Source organism: Habropoda laboriosa, unplaced genomic scaffold (assembly GCF_001263275.1).
Source record: "Habropoda laboriosa isolate 0110345459 unplaced genomic scaffold, ASM126327v1 scaffold107, whole genome shotgun sequence".
In the NCBI taxonomy this organism is placed as follows: Eukaryota; Metazoa; Arthropoda; class Insecta; order Hymenoptera; family Apidae; genus Habropoda; species Habropoda laboriosa.
Genome location: NW_017100249.1, coordinates 2,560,654 through 2,574,800, shown reverse-complemented (window position 1 = coordinate 2,574,800; position 14,147 = coordinate 2,560,654). Strand labels below are relative to the sequence as shown.

The 14,147-nt window shown below is 44.6% G+C and overlaps 1 protein-coding gene across 2 annotated transcripts in view; it reads right to left on the bottom strand.

Annotated features, from left to right (window-relative positions):
* LOC108572175 (diacylglycerol O-acyltransferase 1) overlaps positions 1 to 8,957 on the bottom strand; it is a 116,861-nt gene extending 107,904 nt beyond the window's left edge. The window contains exon 1 of one of the 2 annotated variants that reach the window (XM_017934373.1): positions 8,490 to 8,957. In XM_017934373.1, coding sequence (XP_017789862.1) covers positions 8,490 to 8,608 — 119 coding nt within the window. In that variant the 5' untranslated portion in view covers positions 8,609 to 8,957. The remainder of the gene's footprint in view (positions 1 to 8,489) is intronic. The other variant, XM_017934372.1, reaches the window with a different exon arrangement.
* Between the last annotated feature and the right edge of the window lie 5,190 nt (positions 8,958 to 14,147).

The following is a 14,147-nucleotide window of genomic DNA, read 5'->3' as shown; positions in this document are numbered from 1 at the left end:
GTCGATGTGACGGTCTGTGGCGGCAAAGGAGCGGCGTTATATCGGGGAAAAAGGGGGGTATATGCGTCACGATCCAAGTCACGCCTTATCCAGCCGGCTCGTAATCCGCCGAGCGATAAAGGACAGGGTCCAACGACCATTATCCAAACCGAACAAGTCCATGAAAAGTATATTACGCGCTGTCAACGTTCTCTTGCTCTATTGTACGAGAGATTGAAAGGACGCCAGAAGATCGTCCATGACGGTCGTAATACAACCTCGACACTAATAACCTGATAAGGAGCTTTTTTCCTGGCGGCAAATGATGATAATTATTTAAGCGTCGTTCGTACGAGAGATAACCAGACATAGATAGATACGAGGTTGGAATAAAATTGAAAAATTGGTACTTTTTATTTCGTGCATATTTTAACACCTCCTTCCCCTTTCCACCGATCAAGGAATATGAATCGTAAACGTTTCTCTCGTAAATTTTCTCGTGAGTAAAAATGTTTATTCTTTAATCTCTGTACAGAATAAACTCTTCTTCAGATCGATTAAATCTGTCGAAATCGCGACGAAATGAGAAAATCTCCAACTTTTTACTTTTCACACGACTTTTAATCCCTCTACGTTGAATATCAATTTTTCTTCGTTCCCGTCGAATCTAACCATTGGCAAACAAAGAGATTCCCTCGATCAAGCTGCCTATACGTCAACACCACCGGAGAAGAGTTACCGCATTATCATCTGGCGAACTATGAATCAACTTGCGTTTATCCAGCCAGCATGTTCCATCGGAATCGTTGGTATATACGTAAACTTGGCGCGAACCCGAAAACGAGAGGAGACCCACAAAAGCGAGCACACCACTCGAGTTTCTCTTCCATCCCCTTAGCTGTTCCTCGAATCTGAAGTCAGCCCTGTCGGCTGCGGAAGCGGAGAAGCTCTGGTTGTACATACAAGGGCGGACACGAGGATGAGACGTGGGATGGGGTAAAAAAGGGACGGTACGAGAGGGCGTAGAATGGCAGAAAGGGGCGGCTTGGTTCATAGGGTTCCCGTATCTGCCTCGCGAATCTTCCTGACACCGGAACCCTTGTGAATATTTAAACGATAGACGGATATACATATATTACCCGTGTAATAAGGAGGGAAACTTGCGTTGGAATCGAGGAACGAACGAAAACGGAAGGAGGAGCAATAGGAGAGAACAGAAAAGAGAGGGAGAGGCAAGAAGAATACCTTAAATGATTCATGAAGGAAAATTAAATGGCGCTTTAAACAGCTCTTCTTGCTACCATGCTTTTCGTTCACCTCATCTTCCTTCCCGTCTCTCTCTCTATACCTACCCCTATATTCTTCTCCCAACTTGGAACCACTCCGTAGAATCGATTACCGGGAACACCCGGTAGCGTGTTCTATCTTTCTCGTTCCTCACTGTCTGTCTGTTCCATCCGTGTCCGTGTCGTGTCTCGTCTGCCTGTTTTATTGTCTGCCGCTTTTCACCACCGGGAGACGTCGCCCAAAACTTTCGCCGTTGCATTCCATCCTCACGGTTCATCAGGAGTCTCTCTCACCTGTTGTGAGCCGTACAGGGAAAACAGAAATCCTTGCGCGAGGAGAGGAAAGCCGGGAGATAACAGGAGCTTGGAGGACTCGTGTCGGGAGACGAGGATCTTGCGGCGAAATATGCACATTGGCTTGATTAACGAACTGTAATTCATGTATTATTCTAGGAAATTTTATTCCGCGATTTTACATTATTCATCCTGGCCCGGCGATGGAATTGTTATTAATGAATTTAATTATAGAACATAATTTCACGGAATAATGTCCACGAAATATATTAGTTACTATGAACGATGCGGTGTAAAATGGTAAATTCACTCCATCAGTTTGGTACGAGTGTGTTACCGGAATAAAATGAAATCGAATTCTCGCGGAAGGGTCTACCGACGAATAAAATTGATACCCAAGGGATTAAAAAATATTTCAACGTACACGACAATGTTCCTACCGGCTGTTCTCTTTTGTTTTCTTTATTTTTCTCACATATTTCACGAGGTTGTGCTCGGTTTGCCAAGCAATGACGTCAATGAATAAATTACAATTTTCTGATTCAGCTTCGGAATAATACGTTGTTTGTAAATTCAAAGGTTGAAAGAAAAACAGAGCTATTTCGAGTTTCAGAGCGACCTAAATTGACCGTTTCAGCCGCAACGGTGAAACGAATTGCGGCAAGCAGATTCAACGAATGAACGATTTCTAGGGCTTCGACCTGAATGGAGGATGTGGACGGTGCAACATCATAGTCGGCCTGAAAAACCGCAATCGTCTTCGTGCCTAATCCACAAACGCTCGCTCGGCTCTCCCTTCCGTCGATGTAATCGTTCTCCATTGTTCTTCTGGCTGATTTCACGCGCGCGGGATTCGACACCGACGCCACAATCTTCGCGAAGAAAAGGGCCTCGCGATGAAAAGCGAGGAAACAAGGGGAGACCAGAAAGCGACGGCCGGATTGACAGCACAATACCGTTAATCCTCATTCGTTCCGAAGTCGCGTCAGCCGAAAGCGCGGCGCGTCGTCCAGTCGCCCCCCGGTGACGAAGATTAAAAAGTTTTTGCCCAACTAGGCGAATCGTGAAAAAATCCACGTCGAAACAGCGGACAGAAAAAGAGCAAACGGAGATGGGATATTTTCGAAAGAATTTGAAAAAAGAGGTCCAATTAAGAGATCGCGTATACTCAAAAACCGGAAGAAATTTAAAAACAAATTGTTACATTTAAAAAACCTGAAGTTTCTGACGAATTTTTTTCATATCTCTTCACTGGAAGAAGCCACGAAAAAGAAGGTAATGCTGATGTTTGTGCAAACACCGTGGCTCGCGGTAATGACACGAGACCGGAGAATGGCGATGATGAACGAGCATGGGCGGCAAATTAAAAATACTGGAGGAAAATCTTGCGTGTCTTCTTTGCGAGAGGAGTCGTTCAATACCGTAACACACCGGTACCAGTCGAAAAGAGAATGAAAAAGAGTAGAAGAGGAAGTCCACGGAATGATCTTCTCTCCTTTTATCCATAACACACACACTCTCTCTACTCTCTGGCATGAAACATCGCCCGAAGTTATTAGCGATTCGAGCATCGTGCTTCTGGACTGGACGAGAACAGATCCGTTGCAGAAATATTGGCACAATATAGGTCTGGTGGTACGGAGCGTGGAGATAGATCGCGGAGGATGGATCGATATACACGGCAGAGTGAGAGAGAGAGAGAGAGAGAAAATGGGGAAGAAAAATAGTCGGGATATCATTGTTGTCCATCTCTCCACGTTCGATTTCATATTACCCAATGATTATTGCCCTTCAACGGTGCCCACGTCATTCCAAGCCGGCAGGGGGATATCGGAAAATGTTCTCGTGCCGGACGTTAATGACATTCTTCGCCGTGTAACTATGTCCACGGTGTAATTATGAACCACGTCGCAGCGAAGAATAGCAAAAAAGGAAAAAGAAAGAAACACCATTTTTCTCTACAAAACACGAGCACATTGTTGCGTGAATAATTTACACAGACAGTGTGTAATAGATCCGATTCCATACGTTCGCCACTCGAAGATGGAGAAGTCGCTGGAGAATTAGGATTCAATTTAGGAGCAAACATAGCGTAGGTATAGGCAGGATGTTCGCGAACCGAGAAGGATCAGTGCAAACGAGAACTTTAAAATCAATCCGGGAATTGAAAGATCTACGAAGCCAGGCATAGCTTTCCGCGCGAGTTCCTTCGACCAAAGGGGTAGAGATCATTCGATATTCACCGCGTCCAACGACCCAGACGCGCTCGGCTCGTCGGCGGCGGCGGAGAGCGCGCGCGCGCGCCTAATTGCAAAGTTGGCGAAAACAAGAAGTATCTGGCAAACACGGAACGAGTAAATACAGTAGGGTTCGTTTGTTTAAGAGACGGAGGAGTGGTGTGCCATCTCTGATTCTCCGGCATAATGGACGATCCCGGAGCAAGAAAGCGGGAGGGGTGCGAAGATGGGGAGAAGAAACAACCAAAGGTAGAAAGGTGTTCCTTCCTCGAGAGTAACGGAGAGAGGAGGGGAAAAAAAAGGAAAGGAGGAAGGCTCTTGTTTGCAGGTCATTATAGCATGTCAAAGGGGGAAGAAGATTTCGCTGCTTTTTGCCTAGCTGGCTGACCTCTCACTAATAAAACAGAGCTTGTTGGAAGGATATGTTCTGAAATAAAGCGCCTCTGGCATCATCAACCCTGAGCAGTGTTTGTTTCGTCTCGCTAATTAACGTTTGCTTGCACGGAATGACCACTGCACGAAGTGACTACGTTTCTTTTCTTTTTCCTCCCTTTATTTTCTCTTTATTCTTCCGCTCCTTTTCTCTCTCTCTCTCCCTTTCTTTTCTTTTTGTTATTTCCGAAATGCTGTTTGTAACGTCCTCTCGGTGACTCTCTCTCTCTCTCTCTCTCTGAAATCCCAATGGAAAGCCACCGGTTCTCCCTTTCACCGGTAATGCTCTCTCTCTCTCCGGATTTAATCCAGTTTTTAACGCATTAATTTTTGATCGTACGCTCGATTAGACCGTCGACTTGATTAAATTTTTTCTACCACGGATAGATATTAAAGCGGCGCGGTGCTCGCGCGGAACTTCATAAATCTGAACAAATGGAATTTGCGCACTGGTAGGAGGTAGGTCGGTCGGGCTTGCTTCCTCCTCCTGCCAAGCCACACCACCCCCGACCTCCGCCCCTTTTTGTTTACGGAGAAATATTAACGCGAGTTAGCTTTTCCGCGATACTTTCGCGAACGCTCGAGGAACTCTTTGATTAGCGATTCCGATTGCGGAACAGCGCAACGCCGCGTCGGATCTCTACGCTCTTTTGAATTGGCTGCCGTCCGTAAACCAATCATGAATTTATCATACTTCATCGTTCGCGGGGTAACGCGCACGAATATCATCCGAAAAGTATTTCCACGATATATCCAGTTATCTAGATAATCTAGCGTAGCCTCCTCTCTACAAACTCTAGCCACGCGCGTTTCCATCTCGTCACTGGAATTAACATTTTAATTAAGGACACGCGCACATTCGCTTCTGTTCGCGAATGTGCGCGGCACAAAACTCGTCGGCGATTTCAGAAAGTACCAAAAAAAAAAAAAAAAAAAAGACAGAAAGAGAAAGAGGGAGTTTAATCGAACGGTTTACCGAAGCTATTAGACATCGCAACGCTCATTAACGCACGCCACGTTTTAATTACCTCAACCTTGAACTTCGAATGGTAGGTCCCTGTGAAGTTTTACCAACATGAAACTTCATCGTATTTCGATAATGACAGAGTGTCATTCGATCGAATCCGGTGTGTGCATAGAACACGGTGCAGAGAAGAGAGAGGGAGGGGGGAGGAGAAAAAATTAATTACGCGAAACTTGTGGCGTGTGAGAGGTAGAGGAGACAGGCAGGCTGTTAATTACCACGAACAAAGGTATGTGTTTTGCTCGGCGGCCCGCCTAAGGGAATTATTCTGTAATTGTGACAAAGAGAATACGCAACACGCCGTTGTTTCGATTCACGTTGCTCAAAGCACACGCCGATTCCTGTGTGACTCGACCGTGTGCGGTTTTTGAGCGTTTGATTGGTTAATTAATAGAATCTGTTTCCGAATGCATTCCGCGACGAGCACCCTAACATTTAATATCAAAGCTCGAGCCACGAGCACGCCTCTCTCTCTCTCTCTCTCTCTCTTGTTACCACGCGCGTCACTAACCTTCTGTGTCGATGTTTATTAAAGCGGCTTGGAATTTTATTCGCGAATTAACAATCACGTCAGTCTAGTCTGCCGCGCGGCGCGGCGTTTGTCGTAAGATCACCAGGTATTTAACTAGAAATCTAACGTACAGGGAAAACGTTACGTAAATTATCGACAAGCATGTCATCCACGCACAGTTCAATGGAAATTACTTATCCGCGTGGATATTGTTACCGTTCGAACAATAAACGCTTCAAATGTATTGTATACTTATTTATTTGAACGGGTAATATCGACTTTTTCACCGTGTTAGCATAATTAATTCGAGCGAATAGAATACGAAACGCCGCGGCGGAAATTTATGTAGGTATGCTAATACAGCGCTTTTGCAATAAAATACCATCAACTTTGCACGCGGACAACTTTCTGTTTGTGTTACGGAAGCGGGCCACGATTAAGCCTGATATATTGCTATTTATATATCAGCAAACTCTAATCTAATAGCGTGCAAATATATCTTAAGACGATTCAGAGCATAAACCAACAACGTTATCGGCCAAACATGATAGAATTCCGTGTACACACAATCTTCTGGGCAAAGAAAGCCGAGCATTATTTCAGGATTATTAACGACCCGTGAGTTGCCATCGGAATATTCTGCGTATCCCCCGCGATCTGCGATATACACGGTGACTTATAATTGCATGCTCAAAAACCCGCCACGAATATACATATATATATATGAAACAAACGATAAAAGAACAAGTGACGCAAAAATATTCACTTCGATAACGAGTTACGACTGATCAGAAAAAAACCCCCCTGATAATATCTCGTACTTTGCAAAACAAAGTTCAAAAAAGATTTATCTGTCGTCCTATTATTACACTTCCGCTTTCGAAATCACGGAGAAAACAAATTGGAAAAAAAATTCAACGTTGAAAAAAATCGTTCGAACGTCGCTTCGAAATTTCCTTCAATTCGTTACACCTTCGGAAAGCGCTCCGAAGTATTGACACGCAATTAAGATTCATTCGGTGCACCGTGGAGTCCCGTAAGTTTTTGATTTATTGCAAAAGCGAGGGAAACTCCGGCGAGAGGGGGAGAGAGAAAAAAAAACGGTGTAGCGAGAACGGTTGATTAACACGTCCTGAACGTTGTTCATTACTTATACCGAACGTCTCTAACGAGATGTTATTGATCGTGAAGTTGGAACAGTTAATTGTCATTCACTTTGCCGGAACTTTAAATGAAGCTTCAGTCCAAGACGTGTCCATTGTTTTTGAGCATGAAACTCCGGGGTATCAGTGTCGGTTATCGCGAGCCTCGCATCGAGATAAGTTTCTACACGGGACGGGTTGCAAAGGAGAGGCAAACCGCTACAACGCGGTCTCCTAGAGAGCAGAGAGTGGAACTCGATAATTATGGCATCGTCGACGAAACGAATTATCTTTAGGCGTTTTCTTGACAGTGCTGTTCCATTGGAAACCGGCGAACGGCTCGTTAAGAAAGTTTTCCTTTCCGCGTCGCGTAGAAACCGAGGCAGTGTATTCAATTGTGCCCTGTCCTTGTGTCCATTCTACAGTGAATGAACTTTGCACCGTTCATTCTCGCCTACATCTTCGTTTCTCGTCAGATCGTCTTATGTCACCGTGTACATATCAGGCTGTATTACAACGTTAAGTCACTTTCGAGAAACTGATCCTGCCCGTTTGTTCAGCTATGATAATTTATTCGAGTAGAACTATCGTAGAATGACGTTTCGGAAATAACTGCTGAGCAATGCTTAGCAAGTTTTTCACACGGAGATTTTAAAAAACCGATGTCCGTACTATGTACCAATAAGGTGACATTACTTACTGGTCGGTTTTCTTATCTGATTAGGTTAGCACGTGGAATCAGACAGTCGTGTGTAAGCATTCTACTTGGACCTTGACCCTGTCTCAAATGCTGCCCGGACGATAAAATACATTAGCTTATCGGAATTTTGAAATAATTGTGAAATATAACGAAACGAAAAATTTTGTACGATTTCGGTAATGGTAGTAAATTTTTTCGAATATAGAGTGGTTTCAACTGTGTTCCTCGTTTACACGTAACCTTGTCCGTTGCCATATATGGACTGGGTCGAAATAAAAACATCGCAAGACGTATATAGTCTTACAGTAGCAGAAATGTAAACACAAGGGTCGTTTGTTTTCACGTAAGGAAGGTGTTCTATCGTCGCGGTTGGAAACGTTTAACTTTCGAAACGTTAAAATTCTATACGTGGAAAGTTCATTAACTACAGATGACACGGGAGGTTGTATGAAACGAGCTGTAGAAAAGCCACAGTCACCATATACATACTACCGTCTGCCCTGTGCATCGATTATGACACGTGATAGAACGACACAGAGGGATACGTGCTAAAACGAGAAGAAGAATGCATCGTAGCTTTGGTGGGGATCCACAGCTGCGCTCAATCTAAAGCGAAACGCGCATGCGCCTTTCTTCGATAGTTACATCGGAGTGTCTGGAGAGGTCCCTGATAATTTCGTGCGATCGTGTTTTTTCCTTCTCGTCGATTTCCTTCCCTTTTTCCACGATTCTACAGTTCTGTACAGTTCGAACGAGCATCGAGAAAGAACCTCCGAAGTTGTGAATTTGTGAGCTGACACAGAATGGAACCGTAGGTCGTGGCCAGAGAAACGAAGCGTGTTTACCAGATACGTGTATATACGAGTGCAGGAAAAGTAACTCACGGCTTGTCCGGCTGTGATTGGCGCATCATCATCTCGGCCTTTTGAATCTCCTCGGCCCTCGTGACGCTTTTCGTCCTCCTTAACCTCACCCTAGTGTCGTTTTCGTGTTCCAACATCATGTCGTTTTCTTCTGCTCAGAGGGAAACGAGCACTACGCACACAGCAGCACACGGACACGCAAACGTGACACACAAGCCGGCACACGGTTCGCGCTCACACCACGAGAAAAGAAATCGAACGTTACTACTGCGGGGGGGAACTGTGTGTGACCGAAACCGAACAACGTTCACTTTCACCGAACAAATCGTCAAACGTGATGGAGGGATTTACAGATCGAACCGTAAGATCCCGCTACTTTACACGATACTTCTCTCGTCACCTGTCCCCACTGTCACGACTCGACCGGTATACGATCCTCCAATCGTTCCCTAGCCTGATCTGACTATAGAAAAGAGAGAGACGATCGTGTTTACGAGCAGACAGCCGCGGCGATACTACCGGCTTTCATCGGTCACCGTCTCCTCAACCGGCTCTGTGTGTTTATCTCCGCGTTTCTTCTAGATAACGACATCGTTGCCAACCACAGCACGCATTACATGAGGTCACTTCGCGATCACGTTCGTACGGAGCGTATATTTTGGTCACAGAGGGCGCGTGTGTGTTTTGCTTTCTTTTGGCGCGTTGTGCAAGCCCGGCCCCGTGTCGTTACGATCACACTTGGCAACATGCTGAAACTCGAGTGCTCTGACCAAAAAAAAAAAAAAAAAAAAAACAAACAAAAAAAGCCATTCGAACGCTTCTTCTTCTGCAGTTCTCCCCGTGTTAACCGAATCGTTTTTATTTACAACTCTGTTAGTAATTTTCGCGTGTGATTCAACTGACGAAATACCGTCATATATACCAAATAAGGAATACGACGAAGAATTTTTTCGTATCGTATGAATCACGTCAACCAGCTATGACTAATCAACGAGTAAACGAGGCTGTCTTTAATTTCTCTACCAACTGTCGCCGTTTCCGTGGAAAAAAAGTACGTTAAACACACGAGAGACAGATATACCGGGAATTACAAACTGTAAAATTCAACCGTGTCGCGATACATTCACCATTCGAAGATACACGCACAGCCCGCAAATGGACCGTGCCGGACATGTTTATGCTCGTGTCAACGGTAGAATAAAATCAGGATCGTTCTTCTCGAAAGTTAGACAGCCTGGAAAAACTATCGCACGCTTTTTACTCGCCTCGTCACGAACAATTACCGCTTCGTCAATTGTGTCACGATTCATTAAACAAGCTGTGTAATTCTGCCCTTCCCCCGGACTGTGACGCGTAATTTAACTTCTCCAAGGTTGTAACTTTAAACGCAAACGCGCTCCAACAGTTTCACAAAGTGTTCCTCTCCTTTCTTCCGCGAGTTTTTCCCACCGCCGTCTTCCTCCTTTTACACTTTGTGAAAAGAAGCTGCTGGCCGGCCGGCTGCGCTCGTAATATTTAAGACGGCCCAAGTTCACGCGCGTAATTTACGTAATTGCTCGTAATCTTCGCGGGAGATCCCGGGGATTTCTTTTCTCTTTTTTCGAACGGCGCCAGCGGAGAGGATGCGCGCGCGCACATAACCTGTTCATTTTTAGGGCGGTTCGAATAACACCAGTGGATAACAGTACGCAATTAAAATGGATAATTACCGCGTATCGTAATCCGGCTTTACACGGTTGAAACTTCGTACTTTACACTGGTAGTTACAAATTTGATGGCACTTTTGCCCCCGGTGGCCCGCAATAAAACGTAAATTCCCTCACCTGCGTTCTCACGATACGAGCAAGAAAAGGCAATGACAGATCGTTTCGCGTCAGGGTTTTTTGCTCGTGAAAATTAATACAGCCGGATCGTAAAGTGTTTTTCGCAAATATTTAAACAGGTTGAATACGTTTAAATGAAATGAATAACCGAGCAACCTACACGGTTGCTACCAGGAACCGCTGCCTGCGGTCATGTTACTACCTTTGCCTACACTAAAAACAGAATTACACGATCAAAGTGATATCGGTAGCCGATGCAGATTCTTTCACACGTACAACCATGCGAAACGTTAACCTACCGCAAACTGTTTTTTCTCCTTTTTTTCTTTTTTCATTCGTTCGTAACGGATGATGCGCTGTACAGTACGTAACGATCTTACCGATCATCTTCGTTAAGTTCATTTTGTCACGTGATTATGCACATTCGATGCACTATTTTTTGCCGTATATTTATTTTTATCAGCTGTGTCGATTGACTCGGTTAAATTATGTAACAATGCGTTTTTCCTCCTTCTTTAATTAGCGATATAATTTTTCTTATTTTGTAAGATCGTGATCTACCTTTCGCATAAAAATCATCATTCTTTTTATCGAAATAGTTTTCGTTACACTTATTATTCTTCTTTTCGACTGCTCAGATTACTTTCTCATTTCGTGTTAGGCTAATGAAAGTGAAATTAATTGGGAATTGATTGCAAAAGAATTCGTACAGTATACTATTCTAAAAATCCTACGAAAACGTTCGTTCTATTCCAACTCGTTTGGTTACTAATACCCACACTTCAAAACGCAAGTTATCCTTCTCGTTAACACTCCATATTTCTCCCCCGCGATTGCCCGAAAATCATCAGCGATAATTTACTCCCGGCTGGCTCTTCCACGTGGTAATTATCCTGTCAAAATATCCATTAAGACTTGGGATGTTGCGAGCTTTGCTTTTCGAGTTTGCCGACTGCGGAAGTTCGATTCGGTTTGTCGGGTAACACGTTGCCGCGGAAACCAGAAACTCCCGGCGAACGGCCGAGAAGTTTCGGGGTAAATAAACCGGCGGCCAAACACGTGAGACAATTTCGCGTGTCAATTACGGCGACTCTTCGAATCTTTAGCCGTGGAGTTTGTGAGCGGGATCGTCATACGAGAAAAGACGCGGCAGCGGGAAGGGAGGGAGGAGAGCAGAGAAACGCACACGTAGAAGAAAAGCTAATTAAAGTGGCGTATTCGCGCGCGGGAGCCCGCAAAGAGCCACGGCAAACGTACAGGAAATCCGCCCCTTTAAACACCGCGCTAATGCCACGATGCATCCACTTCCTACGATTCACAATTAAGCGTGTCTCTTGACGAGCATCGTCGCGAAATGCTATCAAGCTCGTTACTAATTATCTTCAGCCACGATGTATCAAAGCCCGTGAAGCGAAACCGGGGCTGAATGTAACGACGCGCCGCCGTCGCCAACTGTAACAACGTTTCCCCTTGTTACATCACACTTTCATTCGAAATAAATGCACGCATTTTAACGCCAAACTTCAACTTTTGCATACGTAGCTGAGCGAATTTCTTTTTTTTTTTTTTTCAAAGGAATTCGCAAATTTTGGGATAGTGAAATTTTCTATTGTGTAAATGTGAGAAGGACGGGGGGCAATTTCGGGTAATAAATCGTGTATCTTCACTCGGTCGAGTTCTTTATTTAATTGCTGCGTACGTACAACTGTGATTATATAGATATTCTTAATTATGGTTATATAGAGAATGTTAACACGTTGCCAACCGATCGGGAAAATCTAGCATGTTCTGCTGCGTTACTCGTAACGAATGGTATTTGATTCTGGTGTGTTCTACGAAATTCTTCAATTTCTCTAGAAATCTTTTCGCCAATCTTGCAAATTAATTTAATTGCAATTCTTCGGTTGGCAATATGTTAAGATAGCAACACCGTGAATATAAACACACTTAATTCTACTCTTCCATTTCCAATGCTACTCTCTCTATTTTAGTATCATCCTGTTCAATCAGAAACTGTGCGTTCGACACTAAATTACAGTTAACACACCTACCTCACAACCTCTATCAATTTCAAACAAAACCGTACAGAATAGAAATTCCAAAGGAACAACACCCCCTGAAAAAAAGATTGTAAATAAAACGTTGCAACAAAAAGAATTCGACGAAGAGTTACTCCATGGTACACGTTCGACTCCATTGATCAGGCCAAGAGAACGCAATCTAGTTCACTTGGTGAAACCGATCCTGCGTATGCCGGGCCATCCACAGCAAATTTAGCCGGCGTTTTAGAACAAGCGTTCCCGCCAGTACGTTGGCACGTACGAACAGTACGAAGCAAAGTCTATATTCATTCTCCGCTTCGTGTCGTTTTCCACCTAGTACACCCTGCGAACGTGTACACGTTCCGTGTAGTCATTGCCTTTAGGAAAAGGAAGGGAGGGCCAAGGGTAAAGCAGAGACGGAGGAAAAGCCGTAGCAGTCGTTTACGAACTCCCTTTACGGCCAACCACGGATATTACCGAACACGCTTGCAAGCACGTTACTCTACATACGCAGTTACACGTCGACAGGATTCTTCCCATGGACATCTGCCGACTCAGCGCGACGAGTTTGTAGGATTCGTCGCGACGCTTATGCTCGCAAGAACCCTTTTACCGGCCACTTTACACCAACCACGGGATCTAATATCTCGGGGATGGTGTGTGCCCGATTTAAAGGGGGAAAAAAAAAGGAGAAAAAAATACTCCCGTCACGTAGGCGACTGCAATAAAAAGGGACACGTAAAAAGACGGGAAATGGGGGAATTCTGAAAATTGAGCGGCGAGAAAAAGCGAGTGGAAAAAGCGTAGTTACACGTAGTGAACGCGCAGCCTCCGCGAAACCGCGGACAGTCGATTAAACGATACGAGGGTACGCTTCTCTCCCTGTCCCATGGGAGAGCAAGCGACACGTTTTAAATTGCACCACGAGTTTCTGCTCCTGTGAGCCTTGAATCACCAGAGATAGAGAGAGCGGGAAAAATTCTTTCGAAAGGACGGTACGTTTGGTAACCTTCTACTGGTATCAAGAGGTTAGATGTTTTTCATTGAATCGTTTTGAAGGAAACGTCGTCGACGTTGCGTTGGAAGCTTGTGATATTCGATGGCCAACGACTTCCGGTACAGGCTACCGAGAAACGCGTTACGCGTTTCCTGGGACGTGAGCGCGTTATCTAGCCACTAAGCGGTTCGTTAAACGGATTTCACGAGCGTCTAGAGTGGAGCTTCTTCAGGAACGATCGCGACCGTTTACAACCGATGATCTCGCGTGATTAAACGTCACACGTGTACCTCTAACGTGGAGAAATAAAAGTGGAGAACGTAGCTTGGTTGGACTGTTACCGATAAGATCTCGACGTGTACGTAACGGTGCAGCAGCGATCACGAGGAAAAATGTCGCGATAAAAGCAACCCTTTCGGCGAAATTATTAGGCTGTTGCATATGAAGTGGCTGATTTCTCGAGCAAGTGAGATTTTTCGGAATTTTATTTTTATACGGGCTACCAGATAGCGTGGATCAATTCGAAGCTTGAAATTAATGGAAAATAAATTGGCATAAAGTGTACTGAAAAAACAAAGATCAACACCTCGATCATTTCCATCTGCAACACTCCGATAACGTCGTCTCCATCTCCACAGAACACCGTGTAGACCATCAGAATCGCTTAAATCTGAAACGCCCGCTAGAAACATGTCTCGTCGGAAGTTCGAGAGAGAGAAAGAGGGAGGAAGAAAGACCGTACGCGTGGTTTTCGTTCTTGCGTATATAGGAAGTCGTAGAAATTCTTGTAGGGGTCCCACGGGCATCAGTCAACGTC